General features: G+C 39.3%; 2 protein-coding genes across 6 annotated transcripts in view; both read right to left on the reverse strand.

Moving 5' to 3' along the window:
- Positions 1–10,322, reverse strand: part of LOC107737760 (histone-lysine N-methyltransferase SETD1A-like) — a 27,710-nt gene extending 17,388 nt beyond the window's left edge. For 2 of the 3 annotated variants that reach the window (XM_016549376.1, XM_016549374.1), the window contains exons 1-7: positions 10,291–10,322; positions 9,101–9,245; positions 8,901–8,999; positions 8,503–8,773; positions 7,332–7,456; positions 5,765–6,015; positions 3,962–5,675 (exon numbers count right to left, since the gene is read on the reverse strand). In XM_016549376.1, the coding sequence (XP_016404862.1) occupies positions 3,962–5,675; positions 5,765–6,015; positions 7,332–7,456; positions 8,503–8,773; positions 8,901–8,999; positions 9,101–9,238 (2,598 nt within the window). In that variant the 5' untranslated portion in view covers positions 9,239–9,245; positions 10,291–10,322. Of the gene's footprint in view, positions 1–3,961; positions 5,676–5,764; positions 6,016–7,331; positions 7,457–8,502; positions 8,774–8,900; positions 9,000–9,100; positions 9,246–10,024; positions 10,259–10,290 lie in introns of those variants that run through there. The other variant, XM_016549375.1, reaches the window with a different exon arrangement.
- A 1,182-nt stretch (positions 10,323–11,504) lies between these two features.
- The window catches only part of LOC107737761 (RNA-binding protein FUS-like), a 21,175-nt gene continuing 9,944 nt past the window's right edge, over positions 11,505–22,735 (reverse strand). The window contains exons 2-15 of one of the 3 annotated variants that reach the window (XM_016549377.1): positions 21,697–21,721; positions 21,468–21,601; positions 21,204–21,378; positions 20,840–21,057; positions 19,916–20,093; positions 17,783–17,817; positions 14,094–14,126; positions 13,883–13,992; positions 13,665–13,794; positions 13,446–13,547; positions 13,236–13,353; positions 12,689–12,786; positions 11,919–12,027; positions 11,505–11,789 (exon numbers count right to left, since the gene is read on the reverse strand). In XM_016549377.1, coding sequence (XP_016404863.1) covers positions 11,750–11,789; positions 11,919–12,027; positions 12,689–12,786; positions 13,236–13,353; positions 13,446–13,547; positions 13,665–13,794; positions 13,883–13,992; positions 14,094–14,126; positions 17,783–17,817; positions 19,916–20,093; positions 20,840–21,057; positions 21,204–21,378; positions 21,468–21,601; positions 21,697–21,721 — 1,505 coding nt within the window. In that variant the 3' untranslated portion in view covers positions 11,505–11,749. Of the gene's footprint in view, positions 11,790–11,918; positions 12,028–12,688; positions 12,787–13,235; positions 13,354–13,445; positions 13,548–13,664; positions 13,795–13,882; positions 13,993–14,093; positions 14,127–17,782; positions 17,818–19,915; positions 20,094–20,839; positions 21,058–21,203; positions 21,379–21,467; positions 21,602–21,696; positions 21,861–22,735 lie in introns of those variants that run through there. The other 2 variants (XM_016549378.1, XM_016549379.1) reach the window with 2 other exon arrangements.

Consider the following 22,735-nt stretch of genomic DNA (forward strand, 5'->3'; position numbering starts at 1 on the left):
AGCACTGGTTCTCAATTCCAGTCCTGGGGACCCCCTGCTCTGCACATTTTGCATGTTTCCTTTATTTAACACACCTGATTCAGATCATCGGCTCGTTAGGAGAGAGTCAGATACGTCAGAGACATACAAATAAGTCACTGAGTACGTTTACATGGACGACAATACTGCGATTTTAATACGATTAAGACAATACTCTGATTAAGAATCTACCATGTAAACAGAGATTTTTGATTACCTTAATCCGGCTAAAGTCATAATTGAAGTAAACAGAAATCGAATCAAGACATGTGGAGTATTCCTATTTTAGTCGCATTACTGAAGTGGGGACATTTTCAAGCTAGAAACAAATATAGTGGTGCACTGAAACAGAAATACAGAGTATTAACAGAAATAATACTCTCATGCTACAGCACTGGTTCTCAATTCCAGTCCTGGGGACCCCCTGCTCTGCACATTTTGCATGTTTCCTTTATTTAACACACCTGATTCAGATCATCGGCTCCTTAGGAGAGAGGCCCGTCGTCTGTATGCACGTACAAATAATTAACTGCACTTGAAGCTTTCATAAAATGAAAAATGAAACACCCAAAACTGTACATGGCACTATCACGAATACAAACTATATGTTTATATGTGAAATTCCGGAGGGGACGTAATGACGTGTGCCATTAATCGAACTATGTACTATAACATGTAAAACAAGAACATGAAAGGAATATTCTAAAAGAAACTCATGTAAACACCATAATCATAATATTGGCTTATTTAGAATAAGGTAAATAATTAGATTACTGATGTCCATGTAAACGTAGTCAGTGTGTCAGATAAGAGAAACATACAAAATGTGCAGAGTAGTGGGTCCCCAGGATTGGAATTGAAAATTACTGAGCTACAGAAAGGAACATGCCAAAGTCTACCAGAGCATGAAAAAGAGCAAAAGCATGTTTCACTTCTGTTAATTTACTGGATCATTTACGTCGTGTCAGAATTACCAACGTTTATAAAAATAAAATGCAACTTCAACTGTGATAGTTCACCAAAAATTAAAAATCCAGCATCATTTACTCACCCTCATGCATTCCAAAACCACAAGAATATTGTTTGTCTTTGGAACACAAATGAAGATATTTTTAAATATCAACCATACTCAAGCAAGTGGATAGGATTTCATTAAAATATCTTTAATAAAAATCTAAAATCTTAATTTGTTTTATTGTTTTATTATTAATGAATTCATTCTGATTGACAAATCTGAATGTAGTGTTTACATGAATGCTAAATAAAGTGATCGGGTTGCTGTGCGCATTTATATGTCACAAGCTTCTGATCGGATTTAATCTTTTGTCTTTAATAAAAATCTAAAATCTTAATTTGTTTTATTGTTTTATTATTAATGAATTCATTCTGATTGACAAATCTGAATGTAGTGTTTACATGAATGCTAAATGAAGTGATCGGGTTGCTGTGCGCATTTATATGTCACAAGCTTCTGATCGGATTTAATCTTTTGACATGCGCACACTGCATACTGCATATGTCGCATACTGTTTTAAAAAGCACATTTGATATTTATCTACTTCGGTCCTAATTAGGCGACGATCAGCACATGAACAGTTGTGCTGTGCTGCTTACTTTTACTACTTTATAAAGTGCCCCTTCCTGCACCCAAAACCAGTCGTCTGTTGATGAGAGTCTTAAACAAGGACTGGTGGATGCTGTCCTGCTCCACTTCACAGATGCTAAGTAAAAGCAGAATTTTAGAATGATGGGACACTCATTTATGACACTTTATGTACCAGGAAGGCACAGCTCGTTCTGTGTGTCATACGTCATTACGCTATTTCTACGTCAATTAGGGCTGCACAATTAATCGAAATTAAATCGCAAAGGCGATAAATCGCGATTAGGCTGAAGCTGCGATTGTCGTGCGTATCTTTCAGTGAAGCTCGGTTCTGTGATCTCCATCCGAAGGCCAGAGGGTGCTCTCGCGCTGAAACTCCAAATACGCCCCACAGAAGAAACCCAGGAAATCCCTATAGTGGTTGCTGAATAAACAGAAGATTTAAGTGCTTTGATTAATTCAATGTGACTAATAAACCCACGACTACGACAATATATGGTTTATCTGAGTTCGTCTTATTATAATTTTTATTATAATAAAGTATATAATAATGCAATGCTAATCGACATAACCTTTATCGCTGCTTAGAATACTATGAAATATGTTGTGTGCCTTATTCTGTGTAAGAAGCCACATCATCTCACAGAAGGATTTACTTCCTTTACTTCAAACACTCGACTGACGTTATGAAGAGAGTTTGGAGTAAAAACATGTTATTAAATGTGGTATTTTCACGTGCTTTGATGGAGCAGCATTTACTACACAGAGCCGCACTGACAAGCTACGCAAACAGCTTTCATAATCGCAGAACGATTTCTTCGATTTCATAATCGCGCAATTAAATCGTCTGCGATTATGAACGTGATTTTGCGTAGCTCGTCAGTGAACTACGGCTCTGTGTAGTAAACGCTGCTCCATCTGAAAGCACGTGCTGGAGATTTACTACAAATCACAGAACCGGCTTTACTGACGAGATTAATCGATTAATCGTGCAGCCCTAACGTCACTGCATATGCGCAGTACTTTCCAATTTCAGTTTTCAATCCGATCAAGTGTTTACATGTCCTCTCGCTCGGATTACAAAAGGAATAAACCACCAACCCCTTACAATCCGATCGAAATTTTAATCGGATCTGGCCAATTCAATCCGATTGATGTGGTTAAATGTGACTTTTTTTAATTCTGATTTGCTTCTAGTCCTATTACGGGATTATTAGGGTCCATGTAAACACACTGTTAGCATCATATGTGTGTTTGAGTTTGTGTATCAGACAAACTGCAACATTCATATTTCTGCTGTGGGACAGGCTGTTAGATCAATCCATATAGAGTAAAAATGTCCAGAGCTTATCATTGTTATCAACATAAATTTTTATCGCAATTGCAATATCTGCTTTACGACCAATTTGAAAGTTCCATGTGATGGCCTCTAGGAGGGTGAAATGTGACAATTTTACGTGAACGTTTTCATTAAAAGTATCTTAATTTGTTTCAAAGATAAATTAAAGTCTTATGGTTTTGGAACCACACTAAAGTGAGTAAATTAAATATAATGATATATTTAATGATATACACCATATTTTGGGTGAACTAACCCTTTTAAGGAAGTCATGGAGCTACTAATGCACATAATACTGTTTTATATCAACAGTGAACCAATAATGGATAACAGGTCTGTTCTGATAGGGTCGTGAACAGCAGAAAAACAATGCTACTGCAAATAAAACTAACCATTTAATAATAGTACATTAGTTATAATAACGAAACAAACAGGCATATCAGCTTTAAAAAAGGAGGAGATGGAATGCTTCCCTTATCATCTCAGAGCATTTTGTAATTTAGCACTAATATATCCACCATAATTTTCAATGCAAAAGTAAGATGTCTTGTGGATGTGTGAGACTTCTGATTAATTAGCCGCTGTTTGCTGGTTGAGTCTTGATATTTGTGGGTTTGTTACTGTTTCCAAGCCTCTACTCCATTTCAAGTGAGAATACTACCTCAACAGTCATTTATGAGCACTCTTCATCTATAACAAACATTTAAGCTCAATTTTTTAAAACTTCTGGTGTACACTACAGTCTCCAAGTTAACGATGTCCTTGACACCAACATTTTAACAATTTATAAACAAGAAATCATTCGAAATAGAGATAATGATTAGAATTTTTTTTTATTTTTTATAGTACCACAGAAAAACGTGATTAAATATATGCACCGTTTGTTGTGTTCTTTTGGGATCTTTTGGGACCCGGAAATGGTGGCCCATGACACCAAAAATAACAAGCAGATTTGCACATTCGAATTACAAATGATGTAACATGTAACCAGTAGGGCTCACCTGTGCCTCTCCATTGTAGGTGGGTGGTGTGTGTGGAGCCCTGTGTGAGTCAGAGGTTGTGTGCTCCTCCTGAGGCGGCGGCATTTGGCCCTGAAGAGACTCTGACACTAAACTGTGCGTAGTGGGAGTGGAAGAGGCCACCTCTGGAGGCGTTTTCCTGCCTTCACCCACTCCACCACCTTGCCTTTTGCCCCTGCTGCGGCGTCCATCTTTCTCTCCTCTTCTCCTCTGTTGGCTTCCCTCCGTCTCTCCTGGTCTCTTGTGACTAGGCCTTTCACGGTTCTCCTCTCTGAGTTTGTTTCCCCCATTGTCTGCATTCTCACCTGTTTTTTCTCTCTCTCTGTCCTCCTCCTTCTCATCGTCCTCATCATCTGAGGCAAGGAAGGAAAACTTGGCTTTTTGTTCCTTCAGCAACATCTCAATACGCGAGTCCAAGCTGCTACTGTGATGCATGAATGGCAGGCTCTCATTGGTGGAGTCAGGCTCCGGGGAGGAGTCACGCTGTGGAGGCGGCGGAGAGAGGGATGCTGTCGAAGAGGGGAGGTGGTGAGGCAGGGAGGTGGAGGATGGGGAGGTGGAGGATGACGGGATTGAAGCGTGAGGTGGCGAGGAGGTTGGAGGTGTACGAGGTGGATGGGGCGGGGTGCTGGGATAGCGTTTGGGTTTGGTCCACTGTTCTTCTCGGATGGGACTGTCCTGACCAAAATCAAGAGAGCCGAGCGTTTCAGCCACAGCGGCTGCGATGACGGAGGCCGGCGGGAGGGGAGGAGGTGGAGGCGGTGGCGCCAGGGGCGTGTGCTGAGAATGAGCACGGTAGTCATTGTCCATGCTCCCTCCAATCCCAAAACTCCTCTCGCCTGTACTCTGCTGTGGTAGGAAAGTTGGCGAGGGCTCTAGCCGGGAGGAAGAAGGTGTGTCGTAGGGGGACAGGTCTTTAGACGACGAGTATCCTCCATAAGAGGTGGCAGAGGGAGGGGAGAGGCTGTTGGATGAGTGGTGGCTGGAGTTTGAGTGGCCTCCGTAACGTGGATCAGAGCTGTTAAATTCTCCTTCTTTGTCTCGCTCCCATTCCCGATCTCTGCTGCTCCTCCGCCGGCTCGATCCACCTCCACTGCTGCTGTGGTGGTTGTGGGAGTGATGGTGGTTCCGATGCCTTCCATGATCTCCCGAGCGGGAGCCTGAGCTGTCGCGCCGGTAGCCCCTGCCGTCCCTATCCTCCCGCCGATCAGCATGATGTGAGTGATGTGAATGGTAGGATTTGGAGGTGGACGAGGAGTTTGTATCCTGTTGGAAGTGGTAAGAGGAACGTCGGGAGCTTATCCCGCCTTCATAGCGCCCTCCTGAGTCTCTCTCGCGATCCCTATCCCTGTGTCCCCTTTCTCTATCTCGGTCTCTCTCTCTGTCGGACAGCGGAGGTGGCTCAAACTGAGGCCCTGGAGGTGGCATGGGTGGATGCAGCGGCATGTGCATTCCTGAACCTCCAACACTGGGATACGGATAGGGAGGCTCGCTAGGTCTAAAGGGCGCTGTTGGAGGATATCCCAGCCGACCCCTGTGGAACACGGAGGGTTCTTGCGGAGGTGGAGCATGTAAGTCATCATGAAAACGAGGGGGCTTGAATCCTGATGATGAGGAGACTGCTGAAGAGGAGCAGGAGGAAGATGGAAGCATATCCTGCTGGGGATAACTTTGAGTGCTGCTATAGCCACCGTGCCTGAAAGAAAAGGATATTTTCTCAAATCGTTAAAGAGAAATTAACCAAGCAACTTCTAATCAAGGTTTTATGTAAATCTGGAAGCCAACCTGCCCACAGAGTATCCCGAGTCCTGGGAGAAAGGGGTTCCAGAGCGAGGAGTGCAAGGGGTGCCGCCGCCCTGTGAAGAAGCAGAGGAACCTGGCGTATAGGGTCCTCCCAGAGAGGATGGAGGGGTGTCTAGGCGCTGGTCTCCAAATCCAGTGTCCACAGAACATGGGGTGGTGCTGCCGCCAGAGTTTAGAGGTGCAGCGGGAGCTGCCATCTGGTCTGTGGAGAGCCTCCGCCGGATATCAGACGACTAACAAAAGAAGAAAAGAAATATAATCTAATCATTTAGAGAGGGTAAAAATAACTAATACACATTATAATTTTGTTTAATTATCGGTATTGGTTAATAGTGTATGTGTGTAGTTTTCACATTAATTGAACTTTGCCATCATTTAACAATCACTAAAGTCTATCAGTGTAAAATTGTATTAATCTTTAAAAACACTTATAACAATCTAAAAATTTGTATTTTTTATTCTGTATTTGTTTGTAGTGTTTTATTTGTAATTTGCATTACCATACAAAAGATTTCTATTTCAGAAAAATCCACTTTTGAACTTTCTATTCAAAGAATCCTGAAAAAGATTAATCACGGTTTCAAACAAAATATTAAGCACACAACCGTATTCAAATGTACCATATGGAAACACATAAAAATAGGAAACAGTTACTACTTTTACTGTATTTCTGATCAAATAAATGCAGACTTGGTGAGAATAAGATTTCTCTCAAAAGCATTTAAAAAAATGTTTTACCATCCCCAAATGTTTGAATGGTAGTGTATTAAAAAATATATATATAGAATTAATATTAGAAATATATGAGTTATTGGCCATCTTTATCTGCATCATCCATCATTTAAATAATGTTGCATTCCTAATAAAAATACAGTAAATAGTGTGCTAAACAGGGCCCAGAGGGATATAAAATATAAGGCCCTGAACTGTGACTGGCCCACTTACACTGAATATTTAGGAACATGGCAATAAAAATCGTTTTGTCTCAAATCAAGTAAAAAAAAAAAGTCTTATAAAATACAGTATGACCAATAAAATCCCCTATTATTGTTTTATTACAAGGATGTGGCTGCAAGCAATCCAAAACTCCTACAGATAAGTTAGGGAAACAACATTGGTCACTGAACATCATAATGCTGGTATACAGGGGAAAAACAATGTCACAAACATGATATCTGAAAAAAATGGCCAATTGATATTGAGTTAAGAGCCCCAACGCCAGTAGAGTCTCAACGCCAGCAGCCACCGTCTACAGACACAAACAGTTTTCATCTGCATTTGGAAAATCTCAATGCATTGAGCGATGCTTGATGGCTCTTTTTTTTTTTTTTTTTAGACATTTTGTGGTCCACTAGTGGTCACTATAATAACACAGACAGGGGTTTGAGAGTGACTGTAATGTGTAGAATAAACTGCAAGACAACTCAAACCAAGGAAGGCCATTGCTCTTCAAGGACACCAATAAATTTTGGCTGGTAACCGCACACACTTATAGGAAAGCAAAGCATTCTTTCCAGTGTGGCTGAGCTAAGGTTTGTTTGGTACTCACTGTATCTGGCTGAGTCGGGGCTGGGGGCTGGAATTTTTCAGTGAGAGCTTTGCCTCCAGTCGGCACTGTCTGAGGGGTGTATGAGCCACTCACTATCAATTCATAGTACTTCATCCTCTGTTGGCCTAGAAAACACACAATATCAATTCAACTACAGAGTGGCGCATTTATTTCCATCATGCAATGCTGGACATTCCATTTTTTTCATTATACAGTTTCATCATCACTATGTTTCATATTTTCAAGAAATAAAGAGATGTAAGGATATAAACAAGCATTATTCTAAAATTAATTTTGACATTTCTTTGCAAGTAGGAATGCAAACAATTACAATTTTATTCTTTTTTTATCCAAATAAATATAATAAATAAATAACTAAAATCATACATTTTAAATGCTACAAATAAATTTAGGCATCACAACATTGTAATGTTAAGTATGAAAAATGGATAGTCATTTAGAGATTTTCTAAGGATGACATTTAATAAAATTATTAAATTACTATTGGTTTTAAAGATTAATTTTTAATGAGAGTTAGATGAAGGCAAAATACATTTAAAATTAAAAAAGGGGGAAGATGAGCATGAAGGATTAAATATCCAGTAATGTTTTTAAAAGAAATCTCTCATGCTCACCAAGGCTGCATTTCTTTGATTAATAATATGGCTAAAACAGTAATACTAAGAAATATTATTACAATTTGAAAATCATTTTCTATTTTAATATATTTTAAAATGTAATTTATTTCTGTGATTGCAAAGCCGAATTTTCAGCAGCCATTATTCCAGTCTTCAGTGTTAAATGATCTATCATTGCAATATGCTGCTTTGGTGCTCAAGAAACATTTTTTATTATCAGCAATGTTGATAACAGTTGTGTTGCATTATATTTGTGTGGAAACTATGATAGACATTGTTTCAGGATTATTTGATCAATTTAAAGTTCAAAAGAACAATTTATTTGAAATAAAAATCTTTTGTAACATTACAAATGTCTTTACTGTGACTTTTGATCAATTTAATGCATCCTTGCTGAGTAAAAACATTTATTCCCCCCCCCAAAAAATAAACTTTTTGAAAATCATTGACCCTGACCTTTTGAACAGTAGTGTATATAGAAAGTATATACCTCAGAATATTAATGATCAAAACATTAAAAGACAGAAACACACCTTTGATATCTAGCTGGACATGGACAATGTTTCCCATGACAGAAGTATTGTGCAGGTGTTTGACAGTGTCTTTGGCCCCTCTAGTGCTGGTGAAAAGGACGCGGGCCAAGCCCAAGTGCTTCCGTGTCTTGGGATGAAACAGAATCTCCATTTCCTCAACCTCACCAAACTTGGCACACATCTCTGCCAGGAAAGGCTCTTTGATGTTATCATTCAACCTCGCAAAAGTCACTTCCTTAAGTGGTATAGGACCTACATAATACTCGTCCAACTATGAAGAGCAAAAAAAAATAAAAATGAAGAAATGGGTTAGCATGCACAATACAAAAATAGACAAATACAAAAAGCTCACCAGAAAAGCAGCATAATAAATTGAAATGATAAAAAAAGAGGCATACCTTGAATTTGGGCACTGGTAGTGACAGCTCTGTGTGTCTAGACCAGATTCTGCGGGGTCTTGGATCACGCAAGTCCCCCACAGGTGGGAATCCTGAATCCTAAAAACAAGCAGAACACAAACTTTACATAAGTATGCACACACAAAAGTGTAAGTATGCTCCGTTTGGCAGTTAGATGTACTGTATATGTACATCCATACCGGTACACTAAAGTGAACCCCATCATATCTGTAAATTTTCTGAGCAACCCGTCGGATAGCAGGGTCTTGTACTAGCTTATAGCTCTTCCATTGCAGACTGAGAGTTCGCTGAGTGTCCGCCCCACTGTCCGGATCCATGCTATCACTGCAGAGAAAGAGACGAGAGCAAGATGTTGTGCAGATGCTCAATGACACATGTTGAAGTTGCATAAGAAAAGCTTTTCACTTATGGCTCATTCATTTCACCAAGCAACCAATATGACAGTCCATCTTGAAAACCTTGCATTGTAATCATCAAAAAAATAATAACAAACAACGTGACATTGTTTATAAAAACACACACAAACAGATTTCTATTTAGTGGGCTGTAATATGTGGTCACCTCTTTATTAAGATGCTGACTAATATTTTGTTATCAATCTGACTTCTGCGTCCCTTATATTTGTGTTAGATAAATATGCTATCTTCAACTTAAAATGTCACATTTATCACACACAATAAAGTGTCACCTCTTTATTAAGATGCTGACTAATATTTTGTTATCAATCTGACTTCTGCGTCCCTTATATTTTGTTAGATAAATATGCTATCTTCAACTTAAAATGTCACATTTATCACACACAATAAAGCGTGGAAAATAAAAGCACGGCTCCCCGCTGTGTTTTACGGAGTAATAAACAAAAAGCACTGCAGATATTGTGTAATACATACTATCTGACATATCGACTAGCAACAACAACAACGAGCTAACATCATAAACACTGAAGCTGCTAGCTGCTCACAGCGCGAGCTAGCTAAAGTTCAACTTCAAAACGATGTGACAGTAGAATACAGGGCAAATACCAATGACTTCTAGCAAACGAATTTAGACCAATTCCCAATACTAAAAAGAAATATTCCTACACGATGTGCCAAAAGACTCACACAACGGCGCGCGCGTCTTGAGGAGGATTGCCCGCTTCGACAGCCGCTAGCTCGCTACAGCTAGGCCTGTATCGGACGGGGAAAACACACAATCCTTAGTTAAAATCTAGCTCCGTTTTGAAGTATGGGCCCTAAATATGGTCTAAAACGGTGTCGCTTGTATTCCGGTGCAATATCGATGCGGCAAACGTCTTCAAATTTCGCCAGAAAATTAAATGTACTAAAAAGAATAACATAATACAGTAAGCGGCCATCCCATAACTAACCTGAGAACCTCGCCTGCTCGCCATCAGTCACTAGAAATACTAACCATTGCATTGGCACTCGCACTTTCCACATAATTCCCGGCTATGTTCCTTTGCTATGCAATATTTAACAAATAATAACAAAATAGAACGTGGTTAGTTTCATATAGTAGTAGTAATATAAATTCAAATGAAATTATTTTCCTGCCTTTACTTTTCTCAGAACAGCTCAAAATATTTTTGACCGATGTAAGTGTGACTTCTTTATGGCGAATGTGCATTTTCATTTAATTTTACGTCATCGAAGTGCGAACTTGATATAGCTGCGTTACTTAAAAGGTTATTTTCTATACATAAATATAGCAAGATTTTGCACGACAAATTTATAATAATGTTTACGTTACTAAACAGTAAAAACAACAAATCTAGAAGATGGGTGCAGATATATTATTTGTTTATTCTTATTCCATCCACAAGTTCAGAAATACCTACACGTTAGAGGACAGCAGGTGGCGCTGCTACAATCTTAAAAAGTAATTAAACATTTATCGATACAGTTTGTTATTCCTTAATAAAATTGAAGGGTATTTTTTGTAAACATAATGGTAGGTAAGTATAATTTCTTTCTCTTACCTGTGCTTTTGTTGGCTCCTGTTTTTTTTCCATGCCAATGTTCAAAACAACCTAAAAGACTCCTGGGATGCAAGTTGGATGTCCCAGTTCAAACTTCCTCAACTGTTTTGTTGTGGTCTCACCTTCATTGACCTTTCAAAGGACAGTGGCTTGGTGCCTGCATCAGCATCAACGTTTTAGGACTGCTAGTAGTAACTTTATTCAGGGGAGTTTTTATTATTTCATAGCCATGATTTGCTTTTGATCTATCTGGTCCTCTATACACAAGTGTGCACTGTTGAGTAACTGGGATGCACCTCAAGCTCACCATCTTTTTTGTCTCTTGACATGCTGAAACCTCTTCCTATTATTTAAACCATAGATAAATTACCATCATGAAAACTTTGTGCCATTAATCTTTAAGCAGTTATTTTAGCATATCATTCACTAGACAAACAGTTTACCACTATTGCAAAACAGTGAGATCAATGCAAATGGCTTGGAAACGTGGATGAAAAGATATTGAAATAAAGTAATGCCACATAACAAGTTAGCTATTTTTCAAATATTTTTAATTTTAAACCAGTTTTCAAAAAATGTAAAAGAAAGTACATTTTAAAAAATTTGCACAAATATTACAACTGACCTAAACACCAACAAATTCAGAAAGGAAAAAAACAAATTTCATGATTAAGAATATCAGAATACAGAGAGAATAAAAAAAAAAATGACCAGAACTAAAACAAAAACAATTATTTTAACAACATACAACACAAAACATGAGCAACAAGGTAACACATGTTGAAGTGGAGTAAATACTGGTCCCACATTGAAATAAAGTCTTATTTGGACAAAAGAGAATTTCCCATTAGTAAGGCCGGTCTCTGCGGTCATGTCTGTGTTCACCTCTGAAAAACACACAACATAGGCACTGAAATACATTTTCACTGGTGAACATTGTACAGTATACTGAAAATCAGTTTTCTACTAAATAACATTTTAAGATGTGTGAGAATGCGAATCATCAGTAATTTCACCTCGAGTCCATCTTGCCGGGTCCAAATCCTCCTCTGAAGCCCCCTCGATCACCACCACGGCCACGGAAACCACCTCGATCAAAACCGCCTCTGCCTCCACCAAAACCACCTACAAAAACAGGGACATTAAAGCAGCAATCCACTGTCTGGGTTCACTAAGGCTACGTTCACACTGTCAGTTTTTGGGATTGACAACTGCATTTTCTTGACGGGAGCGGCTCCGGTGTAAAACTGACGGGATCTAAAAATTTCAGGTGACAGACACGCAGCTCATTTCTCCGTCACTGTAAGTTACCGAAAACACGTAACACACGGTAAACACGCGTTTGTGCGGCAGAGCGGCTCTCTCTCGCACTGTATGACATGACAGACAACTAGTTGTCCAGTTCCCTCTCGAGCTTTCACGAGACATCACGGAGATATTTTTCCGTTATGGGAACTCCTTCCCTTCCAACCTTTCCTGAAGTCCTATTGGCTCCCGCCAGTCCCAATGACTGGCCAATTGACGCGAAGTATGCAAATCGCATTCAAATACTGACGAGCTCGAGCGGCAGTATAAAATGCGGTGCACGCGAGTAACCAGAGCGTTCTGTTCCGTTCACACAGCGCGTGTGTTCCACGAATGCGGTTGAGTCCTGAAAATTTACAGGTGTGAGTTTGGTTACAGAATGCGGTTGTGTCACACCCGTATTCTGCTGCTGTGTGAACGTGGCCTAAGTCACCTACGACTGCAGCATCTTGTTCTTTTTTGCAGAAATGTTTCTCTTTACCTCCCATCGGTGGCATTCCTCCTCCACTTCCTTCCGGTTTGGGAGCTTTGCACTGATTGCACTCATTTCGCCATGAGAAGTTCAAATTACCACAAGTTCTGCCCACACCAGAGCATGTGAGCGGAGCGGAGCGTGAGCGGAGCGGGGAGCGGAGTGGTAATATTTCCTTAAGAGCGCAGAGCGCCTTTCTGAAGATTCCGCTCCGCTCGCTCAATACGCCCAGCGCCGCTCGCTAACGGAGCGCTTGCTTGGGCGGTTAGAGCGACTGAGCGGAGCGTACGTCCATAGAGCGGAAAACGTAGCGGAGCGTCACACCGCTCCGCTTCGCTCACATGCTCTGGCCCACACACAAGATAAAAGCTCAGAAAATATGAATGTGAAGTCACATTTATTTACATAGCGCTAAACTCACAATACACATTGTTAAAGCTGCCAGTTGAGATTTGCTATAGTATATAATGCTTTACATGAGTGTACTGTATATAATTTGTATTATGTAACTGTAAACACTTCACAATTTGTTAAAAGTTTACAAAACAACACTTACGGGTTTGAACATTTCCAGTCTCCTGCTCTTTGCTGGCCACCACCGCGGCTGCTGCCATTGTTGCCTGGGAAACCACCACCACCACTATCACCCCCAAATCCCCCACGGCCCATTGGCCCTGCAAAAGGAGAAGAAAACCATGTCAGGAAAACAAAACAGACTAAAAGAAAAGGAGATAACTTAAAATACCACAGAGAGATCAAACCTTACCACCTCGACCATGACCACCTCTCATGCCACCACCGCCGCGTCCAAATTCAACTCTGCGAGTAGCGAAGGACACCTTGATAGGATTTCCACTAAAATCTTTACCTGAGGAGGAAAGATGTATGTGACTTAGACATCCAGGAAATCAAAAAATGCAATAAGACTAACAGACTCCAACCTTGTTTTAGAGAAAAGGCATTAGTGTGATCTACTTCAACATACCATCAAACCAATCAATGGCTGCTTTTGCAGAAGGAGGGTCATCAAAGGAAACAGTAGCCTCCCCTTTAAGCTTTCCTGTCTCTCGGTCCGTGTACAGATTTATCATGGGTAATCCTGTTTTCTTATTGACCTGTGTGAGAAAATAAAACAACATTAAGACAAGCAGTACTACGCTAAGATAGCTGCTGCACAATGGGAGTTTTCTCTTGCTTTTCCACCTTGATGATGCCGATCTGTTTGAAGAAATCTGCTACTGACTCAACAGTATAGTCGTCTCCGAGACCTTGCACAAAGATGGTGTTGTTGTCAGAGTTATCCTGCTCCCGCACTGTAAAAAAAAAAAAAAATTCTGAAATGTATAATCAGGCTTAAAAACGGTCTAAAAATGCAAGTAATAAACAATTACGTTAGTTTCCGTATTTGACTTACTATTGGGCCCACCAGCTCCATGATCCCTGGGCCCTTTGAAGTGAAAGGAACAGGCATTAATATTACATATGTACACAAATACACAATTTACACACACACACATTACTCATTCTTAATCCTTTGACTTTCATTTTTGGGGTCATATACTTCTGGACCATCAATTATATATAATGTATGCTCCAAATATAGAAAATAGGACCTGATGCAAAACTGTAGCAGGATATTTGAGAGAAGAACACCACAAGCACCAACCAACACTACACATTTCCAAAACTGACGAAAACTGGCCAAAATTTGAATAAGTCCAAGGTCTCAAGTGGGAGACTCTTTCCTCCCATACCGATAATTGTAGCTCGATTTATACTCATAGGCAATCCGAAATACATATCAGACAACTCCATGTACTGGCTTTTTGTCTCTCATTTTCTGGAAAGCAGCAAACCATGCAATAACCGTCTAGTTCAAACCCCTGCAACCATACTTTTACAGTCTGCTTTGCAAAGAGTGGCTACTGGTTTTTTGTTGTTGTTGTTGGTTTCTTGTCATCTTTATTAATTGTAGGTATTCAAATTTAAAACGTGCATAGCTAATAAGGACAATTTTTTATATTCCAATTTAAAATACCACTGAATACCACTTTGCAACCAGTATCGTTCACCTTTTTTAATGAGGAGTATCTCCATTAGCACTGAACATCACTGTAATAAGTGATATTAGGACACATTACATCAATGACCATACGTTCATAGACCATATGATAAGGTTCTCATTCTCCATCCCACAAAAGCAGATTTCCAAACGGTCAGACACTGGGTTGTCATTGCTTTTGCTCCGAGTACATCTAGACATTAGATTTTCCCAGGTTAAGCAACCATTTTTCACAACTTTTATATAACTGCAAGTAATTTGGCAAACCATTAGAAGTGTTACCAACACCACTGATGTTTTCAAGAGATTCATTACAACGATCAACGATGAACCACCATCTTAAACATTTTACCAGTCTAATCCAAAGATATCAACAAGAATAATACTGAAACCCAAATGGTGTACTTTCATTATTAGAAAATACGACCATAACTCACTTTATTAGAAATAGACAGATGTTCCTTAACCCCAAAGTGTAGCTGGCTTTGAAATCACCTTTAGGTTCACCATACAAACCGCCATCTTCAGCAAATATTCCTTCCATACAAACCCACACAATTTTCACTGGATCTAGCTTCATATCAAATTTGAGCTAGCCAGATAAGTTTCAACACCTTATTATACCTTTAGATGCCGTTTGACGTAGTTACCAGTTAGAAACACTGTAGAGAACACACTGTAAAACCGAACAGTGAATTTAATTAAATAAAATGAGTTAACTTCATTCAAATAATAATGAAAGTTAATTGGACTTAATTGAAATAAGTTCAGTAAATTGAAAATGTTGTTGTAGTAAGGTGAACTTAAAATGATTGCGTTTTCTAGTTCCCAGCATGCTTTGCATCAGACAAGGAAAATAAATGTAGAAATTAAGTGTAATTTTGTGTGTTTTTACACAAGATTAACATAGAGAGACATAAGTTAGTACTTAAATGTTGTGTTATGCTAGGATTTACATAGGTTTCTGTTATGTTGGTTTTGTAGTGTTACCGTTGTGGTGAAGAGTAGAGCCTGTGGTTAGGTTGAGGATGGACAGCAAAACTTAAAGACCATTTATACTGCATGTTGTTTGACTATTTACATGCAAGTATTGTGAGTCTTTTAGATAACTACATTAGTATGTGCCAGTGTGCTGTTGCTAACTAGTTCTTAACTATAAAGATCTGGATGAATGTGCTGTTAATGGAAGCAAGTTGTATATAATTATCATTGTGATGAGTGGGGTGGGATCATGGAAGCGAGGCTTGGCTTGGCTCCCATGGCTCTCAGCCCCGCCCCACTTGTCATAAAAATTTTAAGCTCTACTAACTTAAAAAAAAATGAGTTTGTTTCCTCAAATGTTTTGAGTATTCTTAACTTATCAGGTTTTACAGTGCACAAGCATGATGGTTTCCAGCTTTTTAAACCATTATGAAAATGTTGTTCATATATATTGTGAATATGCTATGTAATGTTGACTCCTTCCATCTCCAGGGGCCTGTTCTTCGTACGTCGCTTATTACATCCGAGATGAAATGTCACATCCAAGATGATATCATCGCGCTAATCAGGATCTGGCTAATTCGGTTCTTCGAACGCACATGTTGTAGATGATTAGATTAGCTGGATTGAGATTCTGCTTAAAAAGATGCAATCTAATCCCGTTTACATGAAATAAGCCTGCTCCTGAGCAGGTTTAAGCTTACGGACTTGTTGCTATGACAGCAACTACAGGATGAGCTTCGAAGAACCAAACAATCCAAGATCATGCCAAATCATCAACAATCAAATCCAGCTAACTGAGTTAGCGATGTACGAAGAATGGGCCCCAGGTCTCCATTACTGTTGTTTTAAACCATTTACTTGTTTGTGTGTTGAATTATTCCATCAGGACCTTCATCAGACCAGTAAAACACTAAAACCACCTGACACAAATGCATTTATACAACCTCAAGAATCAGTTGTTGGCCACCTGAATTCACCTTTTATAAAGCAAAAGTGCTCACACTAGAAGTTGGTTGCAACAAAGAGAGAAAATTCAATTGAAAAAATTGAAAAAAAAAATTCAAGGTAAATTCCAACAATACCATTGTTTGAGTGATGATAAAAAAAATAATAAATTTTAAAAAACTGGCCACGCAAAAAAAAATCAGCAACCGGTACAGGAATTTTTCATTTACGCTTGACGAACGTTTTTTAATATTAAACATGCTCCCAGACTTCTGGAGGCATTACATGCAGTACAGCTGATAAAGTTATGTGCACATCACTTTTACTGTCCAGCCATCACAAAACAATACTGCCACAGTAGGTGCAAGCATTGAAAAAGTCTTTTTTGCAACACAACTGACTCTTTTTTTTTGCATATCTAAAGAATGGTGCCTAGTTTGATTCACAGGGAGCACATATTGACAAACAAAAATGCATACCTTAATTGCATTGTAAGCCGCTTTTTTATGAGTGCATAAACAGATGAACCACAACAATCCATTTGGAGTCACATGCTTTTGGACTGTAAGATGTAACTGCCAAAACTAACACATATCAACCATTTTTCACCATATTTCAGAATATGCTCAATAGATTCCTGTTCCACTAAATATTGATTCTATATTTTTCCTTATATTGAGAATATTATCTCAAGTGTGTAGCGACATTAACAAGAGAGTATTGTAAAATTCTCTAATATCTTCTGTTGCGTTCCACAGGGAAAAAAAAGTCATTTAGACTTGGAACAACATGAGGGTAAGTAAATTACAAAATTCTCATTTTCAAGTAAAATATCTCTAAGATTTTTTACTATGATGGTTTTCAGATGAGTTTGTATTTCTTCCTTAACCATCCATAATGAGCATGCTGTTGCTAAACGTATTAAAGTGTAGTTGTTTACCACACACACACACACCAAGTGGTTACCACATTCTTTTCAGTGTATTCTTTTACAAAATATAAGGCAAGTTTCTCTGTGACACGAACAGACGCCCACTTCTCCCTCTTTGACCAGGCTCTCTTTAAACCTTGTTAAAAGAGAGAGTTCCTTGTTTAAAGAGTTTGTCACTTATCACCAAACTTATTGAATCCTCCGCGATCGCCCATTCTGACGGAGAAGGAGAGAAGCAAGACGAATTGAAGGTTGATGAGGGTAGTGCCCCAATTCACTCTTGAGGCTGGAAAGGCCCTACCCATCTCCATCATATTTTCGACAAGATCCCCATTGCCCCCTTTCCCTGCTGTCCCCTCTCACTAGGTTCACCTTTCCTTACAACCCATAAGGGCTTCTTGAAACCCTTTGATATTTCCTTCCCAAAATCATGCAGGCCCCTATTTCGAACCATTTGGCCTATTTTTCTAAAAAAAAAAAAAAAATTACCATATACTTTTTACCGTGCAGATTTGCAGTGCTTCTGTGAACTCAATCATTTTCTTTCACCAAATCAGTTATTTTATTTTATCAGATCGAAGGCACATCTTTAGCCCAGGACCTTCAACCAAACAGTATCCATGTTCTGTTACTTTGGACAGAAACTGCATACACTGCATTCAGTTTTGCATTTAAATTAATAGACATAACTGATGTGACCACTTTTGGATGAATCCAACTGTTTTAGGATCCCTTTAAGATTTGAAATTATCTTTAAACATTCCCTAATGCAAAACCTTTTTTTTTTTTGCCCTTAAGTTTTTTTTTTTTTTTATAGTCACACATGCCTAATTTATTCTTGACTAATCTTTCCCAGTTCCCAGTTTTCTAGAGCGCTGTGTTTCTGTTTTATCTTCTTCAAAAGGAAAAGCCTAAATCGCTGAACCTTGTAGAAAACAGCCTAGGAGGAGATTTAAAGATTCATTAAAGCATTGCAACACACAATAATCCTGTAGGAGAGGATGGAGAAGATTTAGAGAACAGGTGTTTTTACATGACAGCACCTTAAGGTGTGGACCAGAATGTGGGATCACAGCCAGATGGGATTTATCATCTGCTGCTTCAAATAATTATTTTAACCTTAACCTGCCCATTAATACAATTTTGGTGTGTTTGTGAAAGACTGTATGTTCTTGATACTTTGGATGCGCCAATACTATTTTTTTTGGTATCTAGGAAAAAAAAGGCAGCAGAAGCAGAAACAAGCAAGCGTTTTAGCACTCTGAACACTCATGTCCTCACTTTCAGGTAGCATTTTGAAGAGGGTTTTTTTTTTCATTAAAACATCATTCCAAATCAATTCACTCCAATAAGTCAAGCACCTCAATGCTACTTGTGAAATTCTAAAAATAAATAAATAAAAATCTAGGAAAGCAAAATCAATACAGTCGTTCACAATACTCTGCATGTTAACTTTTTTTACTGTATCAGAACATATTAACATAGCATCAAACCCGAACACCATTGTCAGTGCAACCCTACTTATAACTTACTTGAAAACTAAAACATAATAAAAGCATTACTGATAAAATGAGAAATCATAATGAAAGCAATGTACTATACTAACACTACATGTAAACAAAATGTCAATAAAACCTAAAAATATAATGAATTATAACATTAGTAAACTCCTGGTCACAATGTGCAATGTAGACGTGTGAAGGCAAACATGTGATGTGATGCACTCCCACAGACAAGTAGTAAAATGATCAACTTATTGTCACTGGACAAGTCACGTCCAAACCCATAATGCATTCCTTTTTTTCCACTGATAAGTCAACAACGAACAGATTGTATTATTTAAGACCTGGTCCTTTATTGCAACTTGCGTTTAGTTTTTGTTTCATTTTATGTGAACCTTTAGCTGGTTCCATCTTGTGAAGGGTGAAGACATGGAAATATTCAGCACACTGGCACCAACTTAACATCATGTATCATTTTAGGTAAATATATGAATATGAGAATCACCAATAAATCAAACACCAGACCATTCTGGCACATAATTGGATGATCTATCTATATAGAGTTTAACTCCATATTAATGTTTTAAGTAGACCGTAACTTTACACCAGAATTCAAGACATTTTAACGGTAGTTAATCAAGGTCTAGGCCACCATTTACTTTCAGCCCAGACAGTTGATATGGTGTAACACCTTTGGCTCCATTTGAACCTTTTACCTGTTACTTTTTCCCTAAATGAAACGCTGATGCATACAGGTGGACTTTATGTGGTGAAGGTGATGAGAAAAGTGCGTGACATGAATATTTGCTTACCCCATTCCTCCTCTGCCACGGGGTCCTCCACGACCACCTCTGTCAAACCCACCCGCTCCTCGACCTCCAAAGCCACCTCCACGACCACGTCCACCTCTACCATCCTGACTATATCCACCATCCTGACCACCATAGCCGCCGCCTCCACCACCACCACTCGAGGCATCTTGGTTGTAATCTAGAATAGAAATACAATACAATGACAATGAAATACATCATATGTCTGGTCTGCCCTAAACATTAAAGCCTTGCACTGTATTGACACTTTGAAATAACTTTTCTTAGTAGAAATGTATGACATGTTGACACCATATGGGTTATCAGCTGATCTTGGAGATTTTTCTAGTTTATCTGTATTGGTCGATATTTATTGACCAATACTGGATAACAAACTGTGCATGCTCATTTCCTCTGTTTTTACATAGATTACATCTGTTGTCATCTAAAGTTTGTAATACACTACACTACTTTGGCACAGATTTTTCCCCCGATTTACAGTCTACATGTTTGAGTTGACAGATTTCACAGAAAATCACACAATGTATGATGGGCACAGACTCTGTGTTTTTTTCAATCCATGATTCCAACCAGTCAGAAGATTTCAAACATGGATGATATTTTGTGCTAAATTTTAGTATAAATTTTGCAACAAGGTGCACATTTCTATGTGAATTTGTGTTCAGAACAACTTGAAAGCCTGGTAGTGTGTGTAAAATCTGTGTTTAGAATGAATTGTTTTGTTCTACAACAAACAACTGAAACAAATGTTTAAGCCACAGGGCTTTTAAAAAAAAAAAGAGCAAGTTGCTTGTTAACAAGTTTCTAAATAAGAAAAATGTCAATTCTATTCTATATAACAGCTCTACTTCCTATTACCATCAAACTTCTATATGACGACTTGCCAAACGAATCTCTCAAGCTCACCTCCCTGTCCGTACTGATTTTGTTGCCCATAGTTTTGAGCTGGAGGAGAGCTGTAGTTGGGAGATTGGTTGTAAGGCCCTCCTCCATGCTGAGATGACTGGTGTTCCCCACTACCCCCGTATCCACTGCTCTGTCCTCCACTGCCCCCATATCCTCCAGACTGATCCCCACTGCCACCATATCCACCCCCACCCTGCTGCTGACCGTTGCCATAGTTACTGAAACACAAAATGGGTTTAACACATTCTAATCAACATCCTCACATTCTGGTCACTAAAAAAAAAAAACATTGAGCGCAAGCATTATCTTTAACAAAACTAGATTTTAGACACATTGACATCCAGATTGACAGCTGAAATCTCACCTAGAGGCAGATGGAGGAGCAGACTCATGCTGCTTATAGCCCGAATAAGAGGACTGCTGGTTGTAGCTTCCACTTTGAGCTGGAGGAGGCTGGCTGCTGTTATTGTAGCCTCCAGAGCTGTATGACTGACTGGACTGATTATAGCCCTGAGAGGGGGGCTGAGACGCAAATCCTCCTATAAAAAGACAAGAATTTAGATATGATAGCAAAAGATGGCCTATTCGCAACATTTGAGGTATAATTAGAAGTATTATCGAGTATTACCTGATTGGGACTGTCCATAGCTGGAACTGTATCCACCCTGATTATAAGCGGAGCTGCTCTCTGAGTTTTGGTTGTATCCTCCATAGCTCTGCTGGCTGTAACTCTGGCTGGACTGTCCTCCATAGCCACCATAACTGGACACAACACAATGAATTCATTATCTTAAACATAAATGTGAGCAATCGTTCAATATTACGATGACACTTTGGGAAAGATGCATTGAACTTACCCATGGCTTGAGGTTTGGGCATAATCTAAAGGGGAAAGACAATGCTCGTTATTGATGGTGGCTGTTTTTTTTGTGGCAATTTACAAGTATTTGCAAGATCAAAAATCAGTCTACATTGGCCTTAGGGAGAGATTACTGGTCATCAGTGGCGGCTCGTCGGGGGAGGCACAGCTTCCCCATAATTTTACTGCGGTCAAGCCAGCCGCCAAATCGAAAATCACGGTCAATCTAGCCGCCACGTTATTTCGAGGGTCGCGCATAAACTGCATATTACGGTAAAACCGTCAGAGAACTGATCTGAATGCAGTGCTCCTCTTCCAGCGAACGCGATTTTTTTTCCAACACACAGTCCGTAACTGTATGATGTTAAATACCAAAATAAAAGCCCTCCAATACTCATATTACAAAATAAGAGCAAGAATATACGAGTGCCCACTTCTGGCGGAACCCTTGGAATGGGCTGAACTGCAACGTATAAGCCCTTGATCACTTAGAATCAGCTATGGAGTTGGTTTATTGTTTACATTTTTTCCCTTATGAATTTGTTTGGTGCAGCATTCTATATGTATATAGGTATGTTTAGGCTGTTATAAATGTTAAAAAAATTTATATATATTATAGAGTTGTTTGGGGTGGGGATAAATTAAACGCGATCTGCAATGACGTCACAATCGTGTTGCATTGTGGTCTATGGAGCGGCCTGAAGTGTGCATATGAAGCAGACTCGCTCCCTCGGTCAAAATCGAGGGGTCGAGGGTCTGTCCATATAAACTTCCCTCGTCCACTTCAGGAAGTGGAACGCACTTCAAAATGGCAGCGGGGATTCCCCCGAGGGGAAGTGCTTAGGGAAGTTCGCGAGTGCGTGTCTAAAAGTGGAGTGGAACGCAGCCATGAGCTCTCGTGCCTCCGTTGATAAAAAAAATTAGCCAATCACCATCGAGTGTTCACTTTTAACGCTGAGGAGTGTTGAGAAAAGAACGCTCCGGTTACTATAGTAACCTCGGTTCCCTGAGAGCGGGAACGAGACATCACAGAGATA

The sequence above is a fragment of the Sinocyclocheilus rhinocerous genome, unplaced genomic scaffold, assembly GCF_001515625.1.
Source record: "Sinocyclocheilus rhinocerous isolate Xijiao unplaced genomic scaffold, SAMN03320098_v1.1 scaffold43, whole genome shotgun sequence".
Classification (NCBI taxonomy): Eukaryota; Metazoa; Chordata; class Actinopteri; order Cypriniformes; family Cyprinidae; genus Sinocyclocheilus; species Sinocyclocheilus rhinocerous.